This window comes from Coenobita brevimanus, chromosome 44, assembly GCF_032717465.1.
Source record: "Coenobita brevimanus isolate Jiangsu-jjx chromosome 44, ASM3271746v2, whole genome shotgun sequence".
Classification (NCBI taxonomy): domain Eukaryota; kingdom Metazoa; phylum Arthropoda; class Malacostraca; order Decapoda; family Coenobitidae; genus Coenobita; species Coenobita brevimanus.
The window spans coordinates 49,583,146-49,608,002 of NC_136997.1; the positions used below are offsets into that span (position 1 = coordinate 49,583,146).

Below are 24,857 nucleotides of genomic sequence, written 5' to 3' on the forward strand. Positions count from 1 at the left end.
TGGTGTACTTGTGGTACTTCATGCTAGATTTATTGAGCTTGGGTTGAGGAAGGCTGTATATAACGCATCCATTTTCAAAAAGTTCATTGTAAACTAAATAAATGTCAGGCGACCACAAGAATGAAGAAAAAATTGTGTACTTGAACTGAAGGAATCATGCTTTGTACAGTGGTCATGTATGGCAGGATTACCCCATCATCCTGATTAGCCTATGTGCTGAGTGTTTTATTCAGGCTAACCCATAAGATGTTATCCAGGTTAAGATAGAGAAAGTTCTTTAAATTTAAAAGGTACCACCAAAATTTGCATTTTCAACTTTCTTAGGCCATTTCTATGATAATGAGAGCACTGATCCATTTTATGTGAAGTAAAATTGAGTTTGGTTACTCTCTGTCTCAATCTGTGGCTGGATGGATATATACGTTCCAAACCTACACTGCTAGGAAAAGGTTGTAAGTTGGCATAGGCCATCTTCCAAAAGTTTAAATGTACTGGTACTTAGAACTGATAGTTAATGAAGTTTATTCAAATACTGTAAAACACAAAACCTCTGACCGTTTGCTATGGATAGTTGGAGTTTTCCTCATGGTGTAAAGTATTGGTAGCTGTAGACACTTTAAACCCATAGCCCAGAGGATCTCTGTCTTATCACATCCTGAGTATTGCCAGTCAGTAGTACAGTACAGTGTTCAACACACAAGATATGTCAGTGGCCTGAAGTGGTTTGAATTAATTTCTGCCAGCCCCTTCATCTCCAGGACTTCATTTGCATTATACATGAGCTAATGCCAGGTGACATTTAGCATAGGAGAGATGTCTTTGGACAGAAGGAGCTAACTATTTTAACAGCTTAAATAAGTTTTAGTGCTTGGAGATTTATGTAAGTTGCAGTATGCTTGATACTGTTACTGTGTAGACATTACCGGTAATGCATGCTTTTTTGACAGTGTTGTGTGACGCACATTCCTCATCAAAATGCCGGAGCCAAAACCTTTTGAACGCCTGCCAGGAACAGTGCGGCCAACTCACTACAGCATCACACTTCAGCCTAATTTGGTCAAGTGCATCTTCCAGGGCTGTGAAGAAGTCTCACTTGATGTAAGAAGTCATTTACAGTTAAATTTTGGCTTATACAGTAGCTAAAAAAAAAGTATGTACATTCTCTGTATGAAACAGTATGAGACCATTGGCAATAGCTGCTGGGACGTGGTTGTTCGTCCACTCGTGTGAGGGTGCCATATGGCTATTTGTAGCATCATTTTTTTTTTCCTATACTTACAGTATGTCATGTTTTGATTAACAAGCACTTAGAACCTAATTTAGTTTTGCAAGACCATAATATTTCCCCATGGTATAACTAAATGATTGTGTAATTTTGGAAGTTGTTGGACTTTCCCCATCAGATCCTTATTTTTTTTAGCTACTGTACATATCTTTATTGTTTTTTTATATCTGTACAAGATTGGGGTAATATGTATTGACCTTTAATAGCTATAGCTATATATTTATCTTTCAGAATCCTTGATGGCTTGCTTTCTTCTGGGAACTATCATGAGAGGGTATTTATGATTTGAGTCACTCAGTTTTTGTACTTGTCTTTACATACAGTACTGGCATCTCACCATCAGTCACCCTCCTCCTTGTATCTGCTGTTACACCTATAAATGGTTCTAACTACATTTTCCTTGCAAATGGAAAGCTTTCATTGCCAACTTAAGCACTGATAATTCTGTACCTTACTTTTTTTCGCAGATCAAAGAAGCCACTCGTGAGATAAAGTTCAACACACTGGAGCTTACCCTGCGTGACATAAGTTTGAAGCTGAGCGATGGTGAGGTGGTGAAGCCAGCCTCCACAGACATGTCCCCTTCCACAGAAACTGCTACTCTCACCTTCGAGCGACCCCTGCCAGCTGGGCCTGCCACTCTCTGCATGTCCTTCAGTGGCGAGTTAAATGATAAGATGAAGGGCATGTATCGCAGCAAATACACAGCGTAAGTACCCTGTAAGAAACAGCATCAGTACAGTACTGTATAAGGAATGGTATGGTAGCTATAAGTGCTCCATAAGCATAAGTCCGCTGTAAGAAATGACATAAGTACTCAGTAAAAGGCAGTATACGATAAGTAATCTAACAAATGGCACAAGTACCTGTAAGAATTGCCACAAGTAGTCTGAAAAAAAAATGGCTATTTTTTATTTTTTTTTTGCTTTACTCAGCTGCAGGCAGTAGGTGTTGGTAACCCTCATCCATTCACTTGATGTAGTACTGCGCACTATTTCCTTCCCCTTTCCCATTCTGTCTCTTTACATGCTGTCCTCTCTTTCCATCCTGTCACTTTTGTTCCTCTTCTTTCCACTTCAGGTGGCTCTGCACTGAGTGACAAACCTGATGGTTTTATGTAACCCAGGAAATCATTTTCAATACTGAGTGGCAACCATATAACCAAAATTATGGGGTGAAGTGGAGCCTACTGTGGTGCCCCTGTTGGGTGGAGAGACACAAATGGAACATCCTTCTAGGAATGAAACCTCCACGCTTTTCCCTGCACCTCAGTGTGGCAAGGCACTGTGAGCTGTAAGGGAATATCAGTTCACTGGACAGGATGACCCAGGAGGGTCTGCTGCTTACTTGCAGTGATGAATCTACTCAGCCAAACTGACTTGGGTTTTTGAACAACAATTGCTGACTTACCACTTCAGCTTGTGGCCTTTTTTTTTTTTCTTCTTCTTCATTTCTCCAGTTTTAGCTGCCTCTGGAGGATGTTATATAGCTGTTGAGAGACTCTGTGAATGGGAGTAGGAAGATACAGTCTGGTGCTGGAGAGAGATGCTTTCATGCTTATAACCATGTAGTTCTTCCTCCTTGGTATATAAACAATGGAAGAGTTGAGAGGTAGGATGGGACTGGAGTGTATTGGTGTTGTGATGAGGAGAGGTAGATTGAGGTGGTTTGGACATGTGGAGAGGATGGGGGATGATAATTGGGTGAGGAAGGTGAGAAGTGTTAATATTGAGGGTGGGGTTATGAGGGGTAGACCGAGAAAGACATGGGACGAGGTCATTAAGTGTGACCTTAGGGTTAAGGGACTGAAGAGGGAGGCTGCAATGGATCGTGCAGCGTGGAGAGCCGCCATTAGGTGACCAAGGCCGACACTTGCAAGCATGTTGGAGCCTTTAAAAACGAAACGAAACGATCTCCATCCCTATCCCTCGAAAGAAGGGTGGTTGGCTGCAGAAGAGCATTTTAAGCTCACAGTTCACCAGGTCCACATTTCAGATGAGCTTTGGATCACAAAAACAGAGAAGATACAGCCATCATTAACCTCTAAACTGTATCAAATTATCTGTTTGGCAACCAAAAGAAAGGAAACAAAGATGCCACCAGGCCACATGGGTTAAGCAGGACACTGTAAACCTGTCCATGTATTATCGCACATCCCACTCTTCATGTTAAGCATAGTATGTACATATAACCCCATCCATGATGTATTACGTCCTTTCTCTTTCATGCTAATCATTGTAGTAATGTATTTGCATGTGATTGTCCAGGGAGAATGGTGAGGAGCGCTACTCTGCTGTGACACAGTTTGAGGCCACTGATGCCCGTCGCTGCTTCCCCTGCTGGGATGAACCTGCACTCAAGGCCACATTTGACATTACCTTGGTGGTGCCACATGACCGTGTCCCTCTCTCTAATATGGTATGGTAGCCACACCACTATTTTACACACACAAATGCACCCTTGCACATGTATATGTATGCTTTCTACACACTTTTTCTCCTTTTTTTTTTTAATCAACCCTTCTGTCCAACCAGTCTTTGAGTCCTTCTTTTTGTGCATTTATTGCTTTACCTCTTTTATTTGGTTCCATCTCCTGCTCCCCACTGATCCCAGTCAGCTTCCTTTCACAAATTTTCCATTTAAATGGGATTACCTAAGTGTATCCATCTATTTAGACTGGAAACTCACTCTCTCAATGAGATATACTGCATCCCATGGTAACTTGGTGCCCCACACTGGATACTTGAGTTGTACACTGACCCTCTATCAGTTAATGAATTGAGATTGTACAGTGTTAATATTATATGTATGTTAATATCCAGAATTACCATCTGTACATAACATTATGGTAGACCATATTTGCTCTAAATTAATCATGAGTAACCAAGCTCTTTGTGAGAGATAGAAATGCAGAACAAATGTATTGTGGTGATGGAGTTAATTAAGTTGCAGGGAACTGTAGTGATATGGCAGAGTATAAGCCATTTATCATGGTAACACACTAGTGCCACTTCATTTCTAAGATAAACTATCTAATGCACTTGAGAAATAGGGAGATGCATGTTTAAGTAGCAAAAATACTTTACCTGTTGATTCTCCTCATTGTTTTCCACTTTTTTTTTTTTTAATGATGGATGTTTCTAGTTATTGCTTTCCATATTTCCCATATATTGTTCTTCCAGGCATCCATTGTTATCCTAACTTAATGTAACCTAATCTGGATTGAAGTAGCTACTGAGTATATCCGGATTAAATCAGGTGAATTCCCTAGTTAAGTCTGAGTTGGTCAAGATTAAGGTGTTTGGAGAAAGTTGTGATATTTTTAAAAATATCCTTTAATTATAATGAAGATCACATGCCCTGGAGTTATTCTATCTATGGGAGACTAATTGTTGTTATGATAATTTGAAATACTGTACATCCTTTTCTTATAGCTAGTGAGGACCATGTGTACTAGAGTTGACTCAACCATGAGAGAGTTAATACCCTTTCACATTACAGCTGTCCCTTTCCCCCAGCCTGAGATCTCCCGGGAAACCCACGAATCTGACTCCAACTTGATTGTGGTGAAGTTTGCCCGGACACCCCTCATGTCAACATACCTGGTGGCTGTGGTGGTGGGAGAATATGATTATGTGGAAGACACCTCCTCTGATGGCATAAGGGTATTATTGAAGTTCTTATGGCATAAAGGTACAGTAGATTAGAGAGTGCATTTTTGGAGACACCACTGATGGCCTAAAGGTAAAACAAGGAGTGTATTTGAAGACACCTCTTTTGGCATTAGGATACAATAAGTTAGGGAGTATTACTATCATGATGATTCATTTTGTCCAACATTTCTTACTACCGGTACCTGTACACAAGGTACTACAGAAAGGTTAACTTACAACTGGCACGAATTTTTTCTTGGCTGAGGGGCCAGTCACATGATTACCAGCTGTGGACAGTGCTCCATGTATTTGGATATTATAAGTCTGCATTCTTTATTTGAACCCCAGTTGCACCAAATGTACCTTGAAATGAAAATATTGTTCAGAATGTCAGTTCTTGTTCGAAATCCCAGTTAGCACGGTTACCTGGGCTGAAAGTAGAGATTAACATGTCCTTTTTAGTTATGCTTGCAGCTGCCAGGTAAGTTTATTCAGTGTAGGAAAGGCCTCCTTTATTGTCAGCCTTTGTTTAGTCTATATTTAATCCCTCCTGTTCAAAAAAGTTTATCCTAAATTGAATAAAATTTTCAGTTGCTAAAGTTATGCACACACTATTTTTTTTATCTCATTATGCAGTTGCAGTTAGGCTAGATTACCGTTATGTTAATGTAGGTCAGGGCAGGTCAGGATTGCGTATTTTATTTTTACTTCTACAAACAGGTACGAGTGTACACACCAGTAGGGAAGCAGGAGCAAGGCAGGTTTGCTCTGGAGGTGGCAACAAAAGTACTGCCATACTACAAGGAGTACTTTAATATTGCCTACCCTCTCCCCAAGATGGACCTCATTGCTATTGCTGACTTCTCAGTAGGTAAGTTGGTATCCACTTATTGTTTACCTCACATGATCCCTACTGTACTAAACCCTTTATTTAGTATTAGACTTTAACCCTTTGAATTAACATATTTTATGTATTTATTCTTGCCAGCCATTGAGCTGGATAAATCAATTTGTGTCCCACTCAGTGCTTTACGTGGGTGCAGGTGTGGAAGGCACTGAAGAGTGTAGGGTGAGAATGTAATAGGATGCAGATTTGAAAGATGCACATTTAGGTTTTAGTTTCATGTCGATATGGCGAATTTTAAAGGAGTTATGGCTTTTTTTTTTCTGAGGGGGAGGGGGGCCTGTAGCCTGGGCATTGGCCCAATTTGGCCCAAAATTTAATCAAGTGATCAGAAGGTCATAGTCCCATCAGCCCTGTAAGTTTAATCAAAATCATGCCAGTATTTTTCACGTAAAGTTGTTAACGGACAGACAGACAGACCAACCGAGTGAGAACAATACCCCGAGCCCCTCTGGGGCGGGGATGGGTAATGATGATGATTATTCAAAATCTAGTTATGTCCCATATGACAGTTTTCTTCCTTGTTTTATATATGCATTGTACTCTGTGTTGCATACAGGAGCAATGGAGAACTGGGGTCTGGTGACATACCGAGAGACATGCTTGCTGGTGGACCCACACAACACCAGTGCCAGCCAGCGCCAGTGGATTGCCCTAGTTGTGGGCCACGAGTTGGCACACCAGTGGTTTGGTAATCTTGTCACAATGGTATGCTACATCTTATTTAGTTTATATGATGTGGGTGTGAGGGTTTGGGGTGCCGTGTAGCCTATAATATATAAGAAATAGGGAGAGTCCACTCACTCGATGTAGCGCTGCTCTCGGATGCTTGCCCTTTCCTCCCTTCCTTCCTTCTTTCCTCCTATGTCTTTGTTTCCTTCACTTGTTCCTCTTCCTTCTGTCTGTGAGTGCCTCTACACTGAGTGACAAGCCAATTGGTTTCCTGTACACCAGGAAACCATTTATTATGCAGGATTGTAACCAGATAACCAAATTATGGCACCTGGTGGTTTAGTGGGTAATCATGGCACTCCAGTTGGATTGGGCCAGTGCAGGTTTAATTCCAAGGGGAGGTTGGGTTTTATTGCTCACGTAATGCCACTCAGGGATGAGTGATGCTGGTCACTCTCATCTTAAATGTCAGGACCAACTTGCCTAGCCCCGGGCTGCTACGCTTCACATGGGGCAACAGTGTTTTAGATGATGAATGAATGAAAAGAGAGTACATAATTCATGAGCAAGAATTTATTGGTAAATGGTCTGTCCCTCTCAGTTGCAAAAATACACATAAGTTCTGTTTGCCCCAACAGGAATGGTGGACACATCTATGGTTGAATGAGGGTTATGCAACATTTGTGGAATTCCTGTGTGTTGACCACCTCTTCCCTGAGTATGACATCTGGACTCAGTTTGTGACCAACACATACGTGCGAGCCCTGGAGCTGGACTGCCTCAAAAACTCTCACCCCATCGAGGTCCCTGTTGGACATCCTTCGGAAGTGGATGAAATATTTGATGACATCTCTTACAGCAAGGGTGCATCTGTTATCCGCATGCTGCACTGCTACCTAGGAGATAAGGTTTGTCTTGGAGAAAATGATTGCTTTATGTCAGTAGCCAGTGAACACACCACCAGACATTCATCCCAGAAGAACTGCCCTTTCCAGCGAGATGCAAGTGCACCTAACTATACTACAATGTAGCCATAACCTTCCCTTGTTTTAGTGTTATTGCAAAATACATCTCACAGGATATCTGCTATGCTGTTGCTGTAATTCAGCATCCACATCACACCATACTTGTTCATTTCATGCTTCTCACTTTACAGATACAGATAATCCTTCAGCATTACCTGAACAGATCTCTGGAAGCACCAACTTAGGTGACCAGTTTCATGCTGTCCACTGGGTTCTTGTCTTGATGAACTTAGGGCCACAACAACAAACAGTCAATCCTGTATTACCCATTTTGACCCTTGTGGGACTAAGTACCATATGTCAGAGAATCTGAGGCTAGGGTATCATAGTCCAGACCATTTAAGATTATGAGACTGTCCTATCTTCCAGGCATCTATTGTGAGGTGGAGGCAGAATTCTGGGACTTGAATGATTTGTGAATGGTTGTGTCGTTCGTTTCACGAGGCATTCTCTTGATAGTTTTCCCCTGTTATACTTTCTCTTTTTTCATGATCATGCTTCAGTTCATCTTAAGGTGGGAATCTCTTTTTTCATGATCATGCCTCAGTTCATCTTAAGGTGGGAATCTAGTTAAGGATGACGATGAATTTAATTCTGAAGGCTGCAAGAGGATTGCACGATGGTGTGTTGCTGCCCACATTAACATAAAAGTGTGAGAATTTGGTAGAGTACGTAGGGTAAGAAATAATAATAATCATAAAAGACATGGATTAAGGAGGACTATTGAATGTGAGGCTGGTGAGAGTATGCCTAGATGAAATGATCGTATCGAGAGAGGATGTAAATAGGATGGTGAAAAGGATGCAGGTGATTTTAAAGGTGGAAAGAGACATCATAAACCAGGAAGAAGATGGCTAAAATGGTAAAAGACTGTGAGAAAGCAAGTTATGGGGCTAAGGTGAGAGAACTGAAGGAGTCAGCAGACTGACTATCTGGCTGGGAATATAAAGCACATCTAGAAAGGAAAAATAAATACCTAGTACCTAGTATATGTTGATGATTAGACATGTGATATGGAATGAGATTTTTGGAGCTTGAATGGTGAGTGATAAGTTGCTGGCTTATATTATTGGATATGCTGTTGATATTTTCCCCTTGTGCTTTCTCTTGGCATGCCTTGTAAACATTACCCCACCCCATCTTTAGGTGGGCATAAACGTCAGAATGATTTTTAAGATGATTGTATTTCACTTTCTAGAACTTTTGAATTTAACCTTGCTCAGGTAGATGTCAGTGCGTGTTGCATAGGAGGTAGACATGGATCTCTCGACCCAAAAATATAAAAATTCGGGAAAAATGTTCATGTTTCCTTTATTCCAGTACAGAAAATAGAGTAACATATTTAATGTTTCTGCAACACAAACATGTAAAAAAAATGAACTGTTCATTTCTTTTTATATTTTTGAGAAATTTTTGAAAAAATAAAAAATAAACTTTAGAAAAAACAGTAAATAAATTTTGGCCTTCTATAAGAAAATTATTTAAAAAATCTGAATGTGGTAGGTGGAGGTGCTCACCATCCACTCACTCGATGTAGTGCTGCTCTTGAGTGTCTGCCCTTTCCTCTCCTCCATCCTTCTTTCCTCCATTCTCCTCTGTCTTTCTTTCCTTCATTCTCTCCTTGTGCTTCAGCTTGCGGGTGACTTTACACTTCCTCTTCTGTCTTTCTTTCCTTCATTCTTTCCTCTTCCTTCTGCCTGTGGGTGACTCTACACTGAGTGACAAGCCAAATGGTTTCCTGTACACCAGGAAACCATTTACTACGCTGGGTGGTAACCATATAACCAAATTTTTGGTGCCTGGTGGTTTAGTGGGTAATTACGGCACTCCAATCGGATTGAGCCGGTGAAGGTTTATATTCAAGAGGTGGTTGGGTTATATTGCTCACTTAATGCAATTCAGGGATGAGTGAGGCTGGTCTCTGTCATCTTAAATGCAAGGACCAACTTGCCTAGCCCTGGGCTCCTACACCCCTCGTGGAGCGATGTAGGATAGGATGATGAAAAAAAATTCTAAATAGTTGCTTGAGTGGTTCCAAAGCTTGGTATAGAATGGTGCTTCGTGATGTGAAGAGGGGCTGCCAGACACTGCATTTATATCTGCAGTCAGGGAGAACAAAAAATCTCACACACCTCACACACCTCAGGTAGACGTGGGTCTCACAACCCCAGCTTATACTCACATACCCTTATACTGCGGAACCGGAGAAAGTGTTTGAAGTACCTCCCTCACCCCTTGCATGGATACACAATGTTAGGAAGCTACTGAGAAGAACAGGGCCCCCGGGTATTTAGAAGTTAATGAACTAGAAAATGGGACAGGGTATGGGTCTCTCAGACCCAGCTCTACCTGAGCAGGGTTAATGATTAGGTGAAAATTATGTTTCATTTTCTAGGACTTTCTACTGTAGTTGGATGATGTCTGTGATGATGTGTCATTTTCTAATATTTTCCTGTTGGATGATGGTGATGATGATATTTTGCTTTTAGGACTTTCGAGTTGGAATGAACAAATACCTGACACGGCATCAGTACGCCAACACCTACACTGAGGACCTCTGGGCAGCGCTGAGTGAAGCGTCCAGCAAACCCGTGGCTGAGGTGATGAGCACTTGGACAAAACAGACAGGATTCCCAATGATTACTGTCAAATCTCATCAGGATGGGAATAACCGAGTCCTTACCCTCACACAGCAGAGGTTCCTTGCTGATGGATCCACAGGTACGTAGAATTTTGTAATTTTCTTTGGTAGAGAGGATGGAGAATGATTAGGAGAGTGTATGTGACATAAGTATATCTTCTATCTATCTATCTATTGCCAGACGCCTCAATCCCGTTTGGGGTGGCCACAAACAAATCGCCTCCAAGTCGCCCTGTCCCCTGCCATTTCACTGCCCTGCTCCCAACTCACACCCCCCTCTCTCATATACCTCTCCACCCCATCCCTCCATCTCATCCTCTTGCTTATGATAATGTAAATAATGTATGTAAACTTCTATTCTGGTGTATTTTATGTTGTAATAATCTTATTCCTGCCTTGGGATTTCCCCTACTGAAAGGTCAGGTGCTTCTTTTTGTCAGGAAGGTGTAACAGAAGGCCTGCTGAACCCATGTATTGTAATTATACACTATTTTTAGTCAGTCTTTTATTTCCAGTTAAATTATTGTTTAAAATATAACATCTAGCTGCTTAATGTGATATTTATAGAAGAGCCATATTAACAAGAAGTCAGACAATGGATCTTTCTTGTTTTATCGTGTGAGTTGCTTGTACTGGTACGTATGTGCTTCATTTTTTGGATGGGGAGGTCAGTAGAATGATGGTGTGGTTAAATGGAGTGTAACCACAACATTTATTTTGCACTCCCCTCACTCCTCAGCTCTTTCTAGGGGTACAGCCACTAGTACACAGCATAGCCATAATTTATAACGTTACCGTATACATATATAGAGTCGTTTTACAATGTTGTGTCATGGTTCTGTTTATAATTCAGTAACTGCCATTTATATATTTCTCTGTTATTCTCCCTGTCATTGTCAGCTCCCCTTGTCAGTATGGTACTAACTATCTCAGTCTTGGTGATGCTCACTGATGATCTTCAGATTTCAGGCAGGAAATGGTGCTGTGTGAGGGAAAAAGTTGTATGTGATTGGAGGGGACAGCTCCTTTGTTGTTGAAACACTTTTCATTAATCAGTTTTAGTTTTAATGTGTGAAATTTTAGTGGTTTAAATTTAGTCAGTGATTTCTTTTTTCTGTATGATGACAATAACTTTTGCTTTTGTGCTGCCAGGATCAGTTTCATCAGTCAGTCAGATCAAAGCCTTTCATCCTCGGCAGCTGGCCTGACATTTTTCCCCCTGTTTCCTTGCCAGATGACAGTAGCCAGTGGATGGTGCCAGTAAGCATCTCAACACAACAAAATCCTTCCAAAGTAGCACAGGAAGTGCTGCTGGAGAGGCGCTCAGTACAGGTGGTGTTGGAGGGAGTGTCTGAAGCCACTTGGGTCAAGCTTAACCCTGGCACTGTCGGATACTACAGGTAAATGTTCAGGTCTCCCTATAGTCGGTTTGTTTTCACCTGATAGAACTGAGCCACTTCCACAGCATGAATACTGTACTAAGTCATGGGTGCATGAAATTCAGTGAGCCTTAGTTATGAGGTAGAAATGAGTCTTTTTGTTCACTATTCAAGTCAGGCATCTAGTGTGACTACACTTGGCCATCAGTTAAGCTGAAAGGAGTTAGGGTCCTCATCAGGATGAAAAGAAAAAAAAGCATTATAGTCAGACTGGGTCTTCCATCTGCCTACACTTAACCATCACTTAGCTAGAAGGGATTAGGGGTTGTCACTAGGATAGAAAATACATGCTGTAGTCAAATTAGCCTTCCGGTCTGGCTATATATGGTCATCATATTATTTGAAAGAGGTTAGGGATCTCAGTTTAAAAACAGTACACTATAATGAGTTCCCTCTTTCCTTGGCATCTTGAACAGAACCCAGTACCCACCGGAGATGTTGACACAACTGATTCCAGCCATACAGGACAAATGCCTCCCTCCTCTTGACCGTTTGGGTGTCTTCAATGATCTCTTCTCAATGGTAAGGCCTTCACTGATGGTTCTTTGTAGCTGGCCTATCTGTTCTCTGTGAAATAAATATCATAGGGTTAATTAGTTTGTAAATGGAAATTCATGTGGACATCTTAAAATGTATTGCCAGAAGTGCTTTGGACAGCTGAGTAAAGAGAGAGAGAGATAAAAAATGAGTTTCATATCCATTCATAAGCAGTGAATCAGGCAGGAGTTACTCCAGTAATCTGGCCCAGCTCAGGCACTGTTTTATTTAATCCCATCAGCCTGGTATATCATATTAATTTTACTCTTTGTATCTCCTGCCAGTTTCAGTTAAGTAGCATAGACTTTTTGAATTGGAGCTGTCAGATGCAACCACTGCTAATCACTTCAGAACCAAGGAACTCTTTTTAAGCTTAATAAAATTGTCTAATAGCAGCAAGGTAGTATTACAAATAGACAGCATCTGACTAAAATGGTTAATATACTTCATCAACATACTTTTTACACAACTCATGCACAGCACAGTCAGGCCTTCAGCAAAAAACTTCCGGGAGTGATTGGATGAAGTGGCTAGTTTCCACAGTTCAGTGGGTTCATGTTCAGATGACCTTGGGGTTGCTGCAGTAACCACATTCACCATCTTAATGCACTGAACTTTCCTCAATATATCCTCAGGTTCAAGCCGGACACACGAGCACCGTGGAGGTTCTGAAGGTGCTGCGTGCTTTTGAAGATGAGCATGACTTCACTGTGTGGTCAGCAGTGCATAACTGTGTAGCCAGACTTAACCAGCTCCTGTCTCACACTGACTTCCATCCTGCCTTTGCTGCCTTTGTTCGACATCTCTTCTCTCGGATTGGACAGAAGCTTGGCTGGGAGGCTAAGCCAGGAGAGAGTGAGTAATTATAAATGAACTTAGGTGCTAGAGTGGGATCACCTTCATATGGTGGTATATAACCAGTCTTCTCAGGCTCAGTAATGCAAATGACCTTCACCTTCTCCCCTGTCCCCTGAGAAACGGATGGTGAACTACAGGAAAAGGGCAACTTTAGCTTGTAGTCCACTAAGTTCTCATCCTGATGAACCTGGGGCCACAACAACAGGAACAACAGATAAACACTAATGGATTTTTATTGTCACCCCATCATTAGGCACAGTATGTGAAAAAGAAATAGACAGGATGAGGATTTTTCAGCTTTCATTCTTACAGTATTCTTAATATCAGAAAGATAATGATATGAAAATCACATTGTAAAAGCAGTGCTTATTTTGTTGAATGTTTAGCACACTATTTTTCACTCCCCGCAGTCTTTTATAAAATGTTAGATTGATGAGCTCTTTAAAACCTACCACACACTTACACATTTGGAGTGATGAATTTTATCATAACATAGCCAAGGATAAGGAAAAAGGTGCTATAAGTCCAGTATATTTATAAAATTTCTGTGGCAGGTGGGAGCGCTCACCATCCACTCACTCAGTATACTGCTGCTTTTGGTGTCTGCCCTTTCCTCTCTTTCTTGCTTCCTCTTCCATCTTTCCTTCCTTCATTCTTTCCTCTTCCTTCAGCCTATGGGTGACTTTATACTCCCTCTTCTGTCATTCTTTCCTTCATTCTTTCCTCATCCTTCTGCCTATGGTTGACTGTACACCGAGTGACAAGCCAAATGGTTTCCTGTATGCCAGGAAACCATTTACTATTCTGGATGGTAGCCATATAACAAAATTATGGCGCTTGGTAGTTTTGTAGGTAATTAAGGTGCTCCAGTCAGATTGAGCCTGTGTTGGTTTATATCCAAGGGGTGGTTGGTGTTCATTGCTCATGTTATGCCACTCAGGGATGAGTGAGGCTGGTCACTCTCATCCTAATTGTCAGGACCAACTTGCCTAACCCCGGGCTTCTTCACTCCTCGTGGGGCTACATAGGATTGGATGATGGGTGGATGGCATTGAAATTCTCTCTAAAATTTCACAAATTTCTGTTCATTGGCATGGGTTAGGCCCTGTTCACACGAGGCATTTTCAAATGCACATTAGCAAAGACAGTGGTAATGTATTAGACTGTACACACGCTACCGCACCTTTTTCTCAACCGGTGGTCCAAACGCGCGATCTGACATTTCCCTTCCTACTGTGTGTTTGTTCAGCAGTTCGAGGTTTTCATATGGTTGACTATTTCTGCCAGGGAAACACGGCATCTACCGCCGCATTTCCCTGGTGTAGATGCCGCGTTTAAAAACGACTTGTGTGAACAGGGCCTTAGTGAACCAAGACTGAGATCTCCATACCTGTTTATGGCCTTGAACTGCAACCACTCCCGCTTTAACTTTTCATATATTCACTCCATATACCCAAACCACCCCAACCTGGCCATGCACATCACCAGCACATTCAGTGCCATAACACTGTCTTATATTTGCACCTTTTTTTTATCATACCTCAGTGTGGTAGTACAAAACCACCTAGTCATTCTCATTAATTAAATTCTGCAGACATTGGCCTTCTGTTATGACCCATTTTTCACTACCATACATCATCACACTGCAAACAGTGAACATAAAGTTTCCTAAATCAGATTCATTTCATTGTCAGTGGGAGCAGTTGCTCTCATTACATCTTCCACGCATTACTGACTGTTGTAACTGAACTAAGCTGTGCATTTCCTCTTCATTTTAATCGTGTCCCATAAACAGCAAAACTCATCATGACACTTAAGAACCATGTCCTTCTTGCATGATATCTGTTGTATATGGCGAGCAACCTGAAATCGTACAAACTGAAATCCTGTGATGAAGGGAGGCTCAAAACAGCTACCTGATACACAGCCACCATCATTGTAAACTCCTCACTTGACTCCACCCACTGTCCAACATCAGATGCCTTCTCCAAATCCACAAAATAGTAGGCAGCATTTAGAGATTTGGTCTCAAACCACCAAGTGGCTGTTTTTGTCCTTTGATCGTTTGTTCTTTGTATGCCAAAGCATTTGTTTGAATACACTATGGTGACTCATGTACTGAATCTTTGAGCAAAATTACAGGACACTGATAAGTTTTATATGCTTCTGAAAGTCAAGTCTTTCTCTGGGAAGACCCAGTACAGTGTATCAGTCACTTGTGCAGTACAGCATATCTATGAAGTGTTGCCGTTAATATATTAGCAACTTGTGTTGTAATTCTCTCACCTCCCGTACCCAATCCTCAGAACACCTTGACACACTATTGCGGTCACTTGTGCTGGGTCAACTTGGCCTGTATGGGGATGAGCAAGTGGTGGCTGAAGCTCGGAAGCGCCTGGCAGCACATGTAGCACACACCACCACACTGCCAGCTGACCTACGCTCACCAGTATACAAGACAGTTGTGGCACAGGCGGATGAGAAGACATATGAACAGATGCTCAAGGTACACAGGCATTTTTTCTCTTTCTCTCTAAGCTGCATCAACAGTACATGAAATAGGAAGGAAAGGTGCATGTAAATTAGTTTAGATATATTGTTCGATCTGCATTCATATTTATACAAGACAGTTATGGCTCAGGCTGATGAGATGATAAATGAACAGATGCAGAAGGTAGAGGCAGTGGTTATTTTTTCTAAATATCTTGTAGAGTGCAGTAATTCTGTTTTTTAAGTGCCAGTACTTTGTAAATTACCAATAAATTGATTGGTTAGTTAAACTGATGTCTCCAAAACAACCTTTTTGGTGTCCCCTAAATATAGAATATGGAAAAGTTGTGATATTTTGAAACACATCCCTGGCTTATGACAAGAACTGCTGATATTATTATGAAATAGTGAATGAAAGGTGAATGTATAATAGTCAAGGTTGAAATAGCTCACACTAGCATTTATCTTGGTAAACCAATTCTTATTTCATACAGATTATGGACTCTTAGCATTTAATACATTGCTAGAGAGGGATGCCTTCAGCTAATGGCACTGAAGAGCTGGCTGCTCCACAAATGTTCCGTAGCTCCCTCCTCATACCCAAAAAGAGGATGGTGAACTACAGGAAAAGAGCAGCTTCAGCCTGCAGTCCAATAGGTTCATGTTCAGATGAGCCAGGAGTCACAACAGGAACAACAAAAACATACATGCAGATAGAAGTACCAGAGATTAACTTTATCTGAATATTGCATGCCTTTTCATGGTTGCATGCACCTTTGAATATGAGTTTGCATAACACTAGCTTTTAGGAGAAAATCTATAGTATTAGCTCCTTGAATCAGGTGACATAAAGTACAGTACAAGTTTATTCTTGCTACCTCCAGATAATTTTATTTGTCTTTGGAAATATGTCTAGAACACTAAATTGGTAGTCTATCTATCTATCTAATGCCAGACACCATAATCCCGTAAAGGGTAGCCATTTGACACCGAGTTAGTTGTTTTACAGGGAGGGGCACCAACCCTCCACCAACCCACTTGTTGACACGTAGGGAGCACGTATGGTTTGGTTATATGGTTACCACCCAGCTTTGTAAATGGTTTCTTGGCTTACAGGAAACCATTTGGCTTGTCACTCAATGTAAAGCCACCTGAAAAGAAAGAAAAGGAATAAGTAGTGACACGAAAGATAGGAGAAATAGGTGAAGGGTTTTAATGAGGAAGTACTGATCATGCAGATTTCCTGATCATTCATGCCATAACACTGTTTCTGCCTCACTTTACCTGTAGCTGTACCGAGAAGCTGACCTACATGAGGAAAAGGATCGCATTTCTCGGTCCCTCGGTGCCACCAGAGACCCCAACCTCATACAGCGTGTACTCCAGTTCGCCATGTCTGTATGTATGACACACTCCTATTTATTTATTTTACTTTCAAGTCCCGTTACCTTGTGTGATAATGCTCATTGTTACTCATTGCATATATTGCAGCCTACAGCATTGGTAAATTGGTAATCTTATCAGCTTACAGTTGCTTGCAGGTCATTCATTTAATTTTATGATGTGAGTTTTTGTGTTATTTTTGCGTATAACTATCTTCATCCTTAGACAACAAGTTTTTGAGAAAAAAAAAAATTCCCATGGGTTGCCGTGAAATTTGTGTGGGAGGGTAAGCAATCTAAGACTTTGAGAGTAACAACGGGGGGGACAAAGTTTATCGTTAGGAGGGTGGACAGAGACTTATTGGTAGAGAGAGGTTATTGGCCTTATGTATTATGCAGGAAAGGGGTTGAGGTAACTAGATCTTTTGTGGTGTTTGTGGGCGGGTACTTACGAGATGTGGTGATGTGAAAGATAAATTTCAAGGTATAACCTATTGTAAGGTGTGCCGTATACAAAGGAGACTGTGTGCATTAACTGTGGTAGATGTGGTTTTTATGTATATTGAGTTTTGCTACTTGGGGGATATGATTAGAGTAGGGGATGATAAAGAGGGTAGCTCAGTTGTGTGAACTGGCAGGTGATCACTGGCAGATATAGGGGAGGGGGCATTTGGGGCCATGGCACCCCCCAGGAGGTATGTTGGCACCCCTCTGTAATTCCTTCCAGTTGTTTACTGCGCCTCTTGTTCCTTTCAACTCTTAGGGCCATAGGCAAGAAGAGGCGTCGGGCACCTCACCCTCGCCCAGACATATAGATGCTGCACACACAGTCTCTTTTAATACATGTGTTTGTGTGTGTGTGTGGAAATGGGGACGTTAGTGAACGTTTTCCTATAGAAAACATTCACTGTATGTCTAACCTAACCTTCCAAAAGTTACTCATAAAAATTAGATATACTGTATACGTAATAAGTAGTGAAAATTTAAATAAGCTGGCTACTAGCGGGTGCCCCTTTCTTGCTTGCCTCCTTCCCCCCCAGAATAGCTGTCTGTGGTGCCCCTTTCTTGCTTGTTCCCACCCACCCCCAGAATAGCCGTCTTTGGCGCCCCTTTCGTGCTTGTTCCCACCCACCCCCAGAATAGCTGTCTATGGCGCCCCTTTCTTGCTTGTTCCCACCCACCCCCCAGAACAGCCGTCTTTGGCGCCCCTTTCATGCTTGCCCCCCCCCCCAGAATAGCTGTCTATGGCACCCCTTTCTTGCTCCTCTCCCCCCAAATAGCCGTCTAGATCCGCCTATGGAGGTGATTGGAAGAAAATGAGAGTTGTTGCCCTTACCAGCAGTGAAAAATACACTCAGAGTGTGAAAGGGAATCATTATGCTTCCTGTATGCAAAGTATGGTTCTGTATTATAGTGAAACATGGGCAGTAACAGAGGAACATGCATTCATTTTTAAGTGCGATGAAGTGATAGTGTATAATGTTGCACTGATAAAACATGTGCAAGTATAAGAGGACATTTAAGCACTGAGTGTGGTAGTGAACTGTTGCATATGGTAAGCTAAGATGGTTTGGATGAGTGGAGGGAATGTGTGACAGTAACTGGGTGTAGTTCAGTATAGGCCTTAATGTGAAAGGACAGCCCCTGCTAAATGTCCAAGGAAAAACAAGTTAAGCTGTGGTTGAGGGAACTTGAATGGGACCATGCATCGTAGAACACTGCTGTACAAAATGCATGTACTGTATTTATATATAAATGCTTTATTTTTTTTATTTTCATTATTTTTTTTTTTTCAAACTGCCATACTGCCAGTAAAGTAAAAGCACAATGTCCATATGGCTCCCTATGGAAGTTTTTTTTTTTTTTTTTTTTTTTTTTTTTTTTTTTTCCCCAGAAAAAATCCTTTTAATTTTTGTAAGGTCTAGGATATGATTTAGGAAAAAATATCAATAATCAAATGTGGTATTCTCCTTTGTGTTAATGACAAAAGTGATTTAGATTAAAATACTCACCTGTTGGTTTAGTGGGTAATTAAGGTGCTCCAGTCAGATTGAGCCAGTGTAGGTTTATATCCAAGGGGTGGTTGGGGTTTATTGCGCACATAATGCCATTCAGGGATGAGTGAGGCTGGTCACTGACATCTTAAATGTCAGTACCAACTTGCCTAGCCCCAGGCTCCTACGCTCTTTATGGGGTGACATAGGATTGGATGATGGATAGATGGATACTCATAATTTTTCCATGTGGTTACTGTAATTTGGGATCAGTTAAAAGAAAAAGTTTGTAAGTGAATATCTTGTATGCTGTGTATCTTTGTCCTTATTATTGTACTGATGTAGTGTTATGTATTCAGAGTGAAGTGCGGAACCAGGATACAATTTTTGTGATAATCAGCGTTGCCATGACTGCACCCGGCCGTTCTGCTGCTTGGGCTTTCTTCAAAACCCATCATCAGGAACTGGTGGATAGATATGAGGTATAAGTCCAAGAATAAGTAAGAGCTACATAATACAGTATTTGCCATCTGTGTACCGTATATGTAGTGTAATACAGTATTTATCTTTTATATACATGTACCTTATATACTTATGTAACAATTGAACCTGATGTCAGTTATTATATTGTAATCCATTTCACACAAGCTGAAAGAGGTTAGAGATACTTTTCAGACTGGGGGGAAAAAATGCCATAATCAGCAGTGTATTTTATTTATCTTTATTATCATTGATGTATAAATTCTGGCATTCATCCAGGGAGGGTACCTTGTGACTCGGCTGATCAAGTACATCACCGAGAACTTTGCCAGTGAAGACATGGCAAGGGAGGTGGAGACGTTCTTCCGTGAGCGGCAGATCCCTGGCACTGAGCGCACAGTCCAGCAGAGCCTTGAGACCATCAGACTTAACGCTGCCTGGCTTAACCGGGACCAGCAAGCCATCAAGAAGTACCTCACTGACCTCCAGCTCTAAACCCACATTATAATCTGTTCCCATCTGGTGATGTTATTTTTCATATCTTTCGTGCTATCTCCAGGCAGTTTTATTTAACTTGGGAAGGAGCTTATTAGTGAAGGGGTTTATTAATGCTTTCTAACCCATCATGAAAGATAGTCTCTCCAAAGCTTGAAAAAAATTGTCAGGAGATAGCAAGAATAGAATAAAAAATATCTCACTGGATTCAACGGGTTAAAACTGATAGCATGAAGGTATGATCAAGTCCCCATTGTTTGCCAAAAATTTCTGAAACATGTGATTATGATAGAACAGGCCATATCCCTTCCATATCATTGCTGGCTGCATTGAGTAGTGTGGGATGCAGGTTGATCACAGCTAACAGTTACAGATGTTTCATAAGTGACCATCAAACTTTTGGGCCATGAAATATTAGGTGACTTGATTACACCTTTGAACACTTGGTTTTAATATAATGGCCATAAATGAGGGGCAGTACTCTTCCTTAGAACAAACCTGTAGTGTTGAACAGTTTTTTTATTTTAAATAACAAAGAGAGAATACTAATAGTACATGTAGGAAAAATTTTATTATACTGTAATGTGCAGATTATTTATTCAGTGGTAATTGATAGCCAGAATCTGAATACCTGAAAGGTGATTTTTATTTTTATTTATTTTATAAATATATAAGTATGTTTATGTCTGTTTGTAAATTAAGGTAGTAAGTGTTTGGTCCCATCGCCCCTGGGTTGTATTACCATAACATGTACAGTTGAGTGGCATCTTTCTTATTATTTGCTCTTCCCATTACCAAGCAATTTTATTCAGTTCACCAAGGATCTTGTATTGAAATGGGTTGGTGTTAGCTACACCTAACCCCTCCAGTTAGGGAAGTCTCACCTCATCTTGTTAACATTGTCCATTGATAGCAAGAACAAAACATAATCTTTGAAAGAGGTTAATGAAGGCTGTATCTATTCCTCGCTGTTGAAAAGGTTATGCATAAACATGTAAATCCTCTGGTTGTGTGAGTTTCAGCAAGCTGAAGGGGGAAGAAAAATTGGCCGTAGCAAATTGAAATAAAATACTGTACAAAGGTCTTCATTGTCAGCTAAACTGTGTCTCATGGTAATACAAGGAGATAAAAAGATGTAATATATAGAATAAATAATGAAGGAAGAGAATTTGGGTGACTTTTTTTCTATTACCAGATAATTGCATTAAACTGGAAGGGCCTCTGACATTGTAAGGCATATATTAAGGTTTCATCTAACCCAGTCAGTCTAAAATCTTGTCAGTAACTCAGTAACATTTTCAGGAAATAGCAAGAATAAAAAGAACATCTCCAGGCTATATGGGAGAAGCTGACTTGAATATGACCCAGTGTTACAAGTCTTATTACACTTGCAAGGTTTATTTTTCTCAGCTGTTACAAGTAATTAAGTGGTACTCACATGTGATTAAAGTGCCAGCTTATTAATAACCATCACTTGTTCAGTGAGCCAAACCAAACCCCCATGCTTTTCCCTACACCTTGCTGTGGCAAGGTACTGTCTGCCACAAGGGAACATTGTTTTACTCTGTGGGATGACCCCAACAATGTGGGATGACCCCACAGGGGCAGTTGCTCGCCTGTGGCAGATGGGTCTCTTCAAACAGACAGACTGGAGTTGTTCAACAAAAACAACCTGTTCAGTGCCCAGTTTCTGTATAGGGGTTTCTTAACTCATTCACTATGAAGGGTCTCATAAGCTAAATAAAATAGTTAAATGTAGGAAGAGTAATATATGAAACTTTATTGTGCTGAAGAGATTAAGAGAAAGCATAGCTTTGTTTGGGTTATGTAAATATGTTTTTCTTCTCTACATTCACTTGCCATTTTATTAAGCGCCATTTATTTACAGTTTGCTCTAAGACGTGAGAAAGTGTGAAAGCCTTTCAGTGCAATCCCTGTCACTAATGGGAATTTCCCGTGATTGAAATATTATTTGGTTTCAGCCAGGATTAAATTCTTAAATGACCTCAACCACTGAAAGACTTAATGCCATATGATGGTCTCATAGGGAATTTTATGTATGCTAGTGTCCATGTTGCAAATTATCCTAATATTTTATTTAAAATCCATATTAGTTGGCTACATTCATGCCTGTTTGTACCACTTTAATCAATAGAAGACAATTTTAGTCAAAGAAGTCTATCAGAATCCCATCAGTTTATATACAATTAAGAAGTCATCCCCTTTTGAATTGTTGCCATATCACTACAGTACAGGTAATATCAGGGCCAAAATCTTAAGGAAACTAAAAAGTATCTCCAAACATTATCTTCAGCATCTTTTGATGTTTATTGTTGATACCAATTTTTTTACTTATGTATTATTATCTTTATTCCTGCTTCCATTAGATGACTTTGTTCAGCTTAGGATTTTTATTTTATTCATTTGTTTTTTCAGGAGGTGGTTACATATAACCTTAAAGCTATAACTTCAGATATGAGTGGGTTTTCCTAAGCTAAATTAAATTGTCTGGAGGTATGGCTAAGTCCACATTATACAACAGAAAAATTGCCCATTGCAGATCACTGTTGCTGCTTTGAAAGCTAATTTGCCAATCCCTCCCAAAATGCAGCAACAATTGAGTGGAAAATACTGTGTGATCTTGAACTCACCCCTTACTTAGACTGCTTTGTACAATTTCCTCATGTTTTGTTCAGTTCATCTACTTCAGCCCCAAGACTGTCTTTCCTATGCTGAGTAGAATTATCAGGTTTGTGCCAGAACATTTTTCAAAGAATTCATTATGCAAAAGGGATTAATCTGTTGTCAGTTTGGATATGAGGATGTCATGTGTTTTATTCAGTGCCACCTCAGGATGATTTTATTTAAGTACAGAAAAACCTTATACAAGAGGGGTTAATGAAGGCTACATTTAACCCCTCCAACTTGAAAATCTCCCTTGAGTTGGATCAAATCATCCGGTGGCAGAAATGAAAGAAAAATTATGTCCTTAAGCTGAAAGGTTTAAATGTACAGATAATAGGTAAAACTGGAACAAAAATTTTCACTCCATTGATACATTAGGTCAGTCTGCTTGTCTGTTGCCTGATGCCAGATTCTGTGGGACGTCCTCAACAGAAGGACCTCTATGCTGTTTTGTCCCTACTCAGTAATATGCTTTCTTCACAACCCTACCACCTTTACAAAAAATTCATGTCTACTCTCCATCTTTTTCTACAGAAGTACAGTACAAGTGTGGCATTTCTGTTCATATGCAGTAACATCCACTTTCCACAACACATCATCCTCCCTAATACATGAACCTATTTGTGTGCATGTGTGTGTGTTATTGCTATCCTGCTGTTGTGCTTTCTTTCCCTGTTTCTGGATCTTACCTCGCCCCATCTTCCAGTACGAATATAAATTCCCCGAGCTAGACCTTGATAGATCATATAGCCGTGCTAGGTGACAGGAAAGCGCTACCTCTCCCAACTGAGTAGCCACCCAGGCGTGGTGCGAACTCTCAACCTCATGATCTCGAGTCAAGCACTCTACCATGAGCCACCCTGCCCCCTCTTCCAGTTGGAGAGAGGGTCAAGATGATAATGAATTTTATCCCTTCCCAGTAACAACCCCTTCCCAATACTGTACACACCACCCTCCTCACATACGCCATCTCTCTACCTTGTTCAGGGTTTTAGTCTTGGGTTCAGAGTAAGCGCAGTACTTATGTGTAATTTTGGTTTGGTTATTCTTTTCCTCACCCTGCCCTTGGGTGGGAAAGGAGGTCCAGAGATGATGATGTTATTCTTTTCATTCACAGGCAGTTCCATTTTCTGTCAACTAATCAGATTTTAGAATCTGGCATTATGCATTTGTTCCTACATAGCAGTGAAAGGGTTAAAAGTATTACTGTACAAGGATGATAGTAAATTTATATGTCAAGAATTAGTTTATATGAAAGATTTAGTATATAATTATGCAGCATTAAATGGATTTTTGGTGTGCTGAGATGCAAGTTTGTTTCTTTTACTTGATAAGAATGTTGATTGAACAAAAGGGAAAAAAGAACAAAAGAATTTTATCTGTAAGGAGAATTATAAAAAAGTTAGAGAACAAAAAATAAAAATAAGCCATATCTCTTTGAACAAGAGCTTACTTCACCTACTAGTATACCAAGATGTTACAAGGTTGCTTATAATTCATCTAATCACCTATCATTTTTAGTGAAATATCAGTTATAATTTACATTTAGGGTTTTACTGTATCATACAGAGCTCTCCTGTTCACATTCACCCCATCCTTAGGTGAGAAAAAGATGATGATAATGAAATATAAAAAACATGTATTATAGTCTGAAGAGCATTGAGAAATTTACTGATGATCCTGACAGGATTAAGCACTTTTATTTTTATTTTTTTTATTATTATTATTATTTCAGATTCTTCCTGATTTCATGAAATTTGTTCTTTACTTGTGGGTTTGACTCATGTACTGAACATTGTTCCAATTTCATGTATAAGACAGTTGACAAATTGGGTATTTTTTTATTAAATCAAGGATCATTAACCTAAATAATTTTTATTATTTACCTCTCCCTTTGTGCCTTCATCAATTCTGCCCAGGGATATTGCCCAGAAATTTGGGGTGGCCAGGCATACTTTAGAAGTGGCTGGGGGTGGCTTCCTTCTTACTACACCACTAGGTACAATATGCTACACTTGAGCCTGAGACACTATCAGGGTGAAAGGCACAGCAGCACTTACTGATAATCATGCATCACAGATACTTTGCCATTTCAGCTAATAATTGGTATCCTCAATCATTCCTGCTTCTGCCACCAACAAATGTAATTGAGTACAGTACTATAGTTGTAAGATATACCAACTGCTGAGACATCTGCTATGCACAGATGGCTGTACCAGGTCAGGTGTGACATACTGGTACATAACAGATACAGTGGTATGAAAGGTAAATTGCAAGATATTGTATAACCAATAAAAAGTGCAAGGGAAAGCCAGGG

General features: G+C 40.4%; 1 protein-coding gene across 1 annotated transcript; it reads left to right on the forward strand.

The window, feature by feature from the left end:
- Nucleotides 1-953: 953 nt before the first annotated feature.
- On the forward strand, nucleotides 954-24,389 carry Psa (puromycin-sensitive aminopeptidase). Its single transcript, XM_080271150.1, has 15 exons — nucleotides 954-1,098; nucleotides 1,753-1,994; nucleotides 3,553-3,703; nucleotides 4,804-4,950; nucleotides 5,659-5,809; nucleotides 6,402-6,550; nucleotides 7,153-7,422; nucleotides 10,029-10,260; nucleotides 11,415-11,580; nucleotides 12,036-12,141; nucleotides 12,792-13,011; nucleotides 15,321-15,520; nucleotides 16,795-16,902; nucleotides 19,240-19,362; nucleotides 19,640-24,389. Exons 1-15 carry the CDS (start codon nucleotides 976-978, stop codon nucleotides 19,853-19,855), a joined length of 2,604 nt encoding a protein of 867 aa, XP_080127276.1. The 5' UTR covers nucleotides 954-975; the 3' UTR covers nucleotides 19,856-24,389.
- The last annotated feature ends 468 nt before the right edge of the window (nucleotides 24,390-24,857 follow it).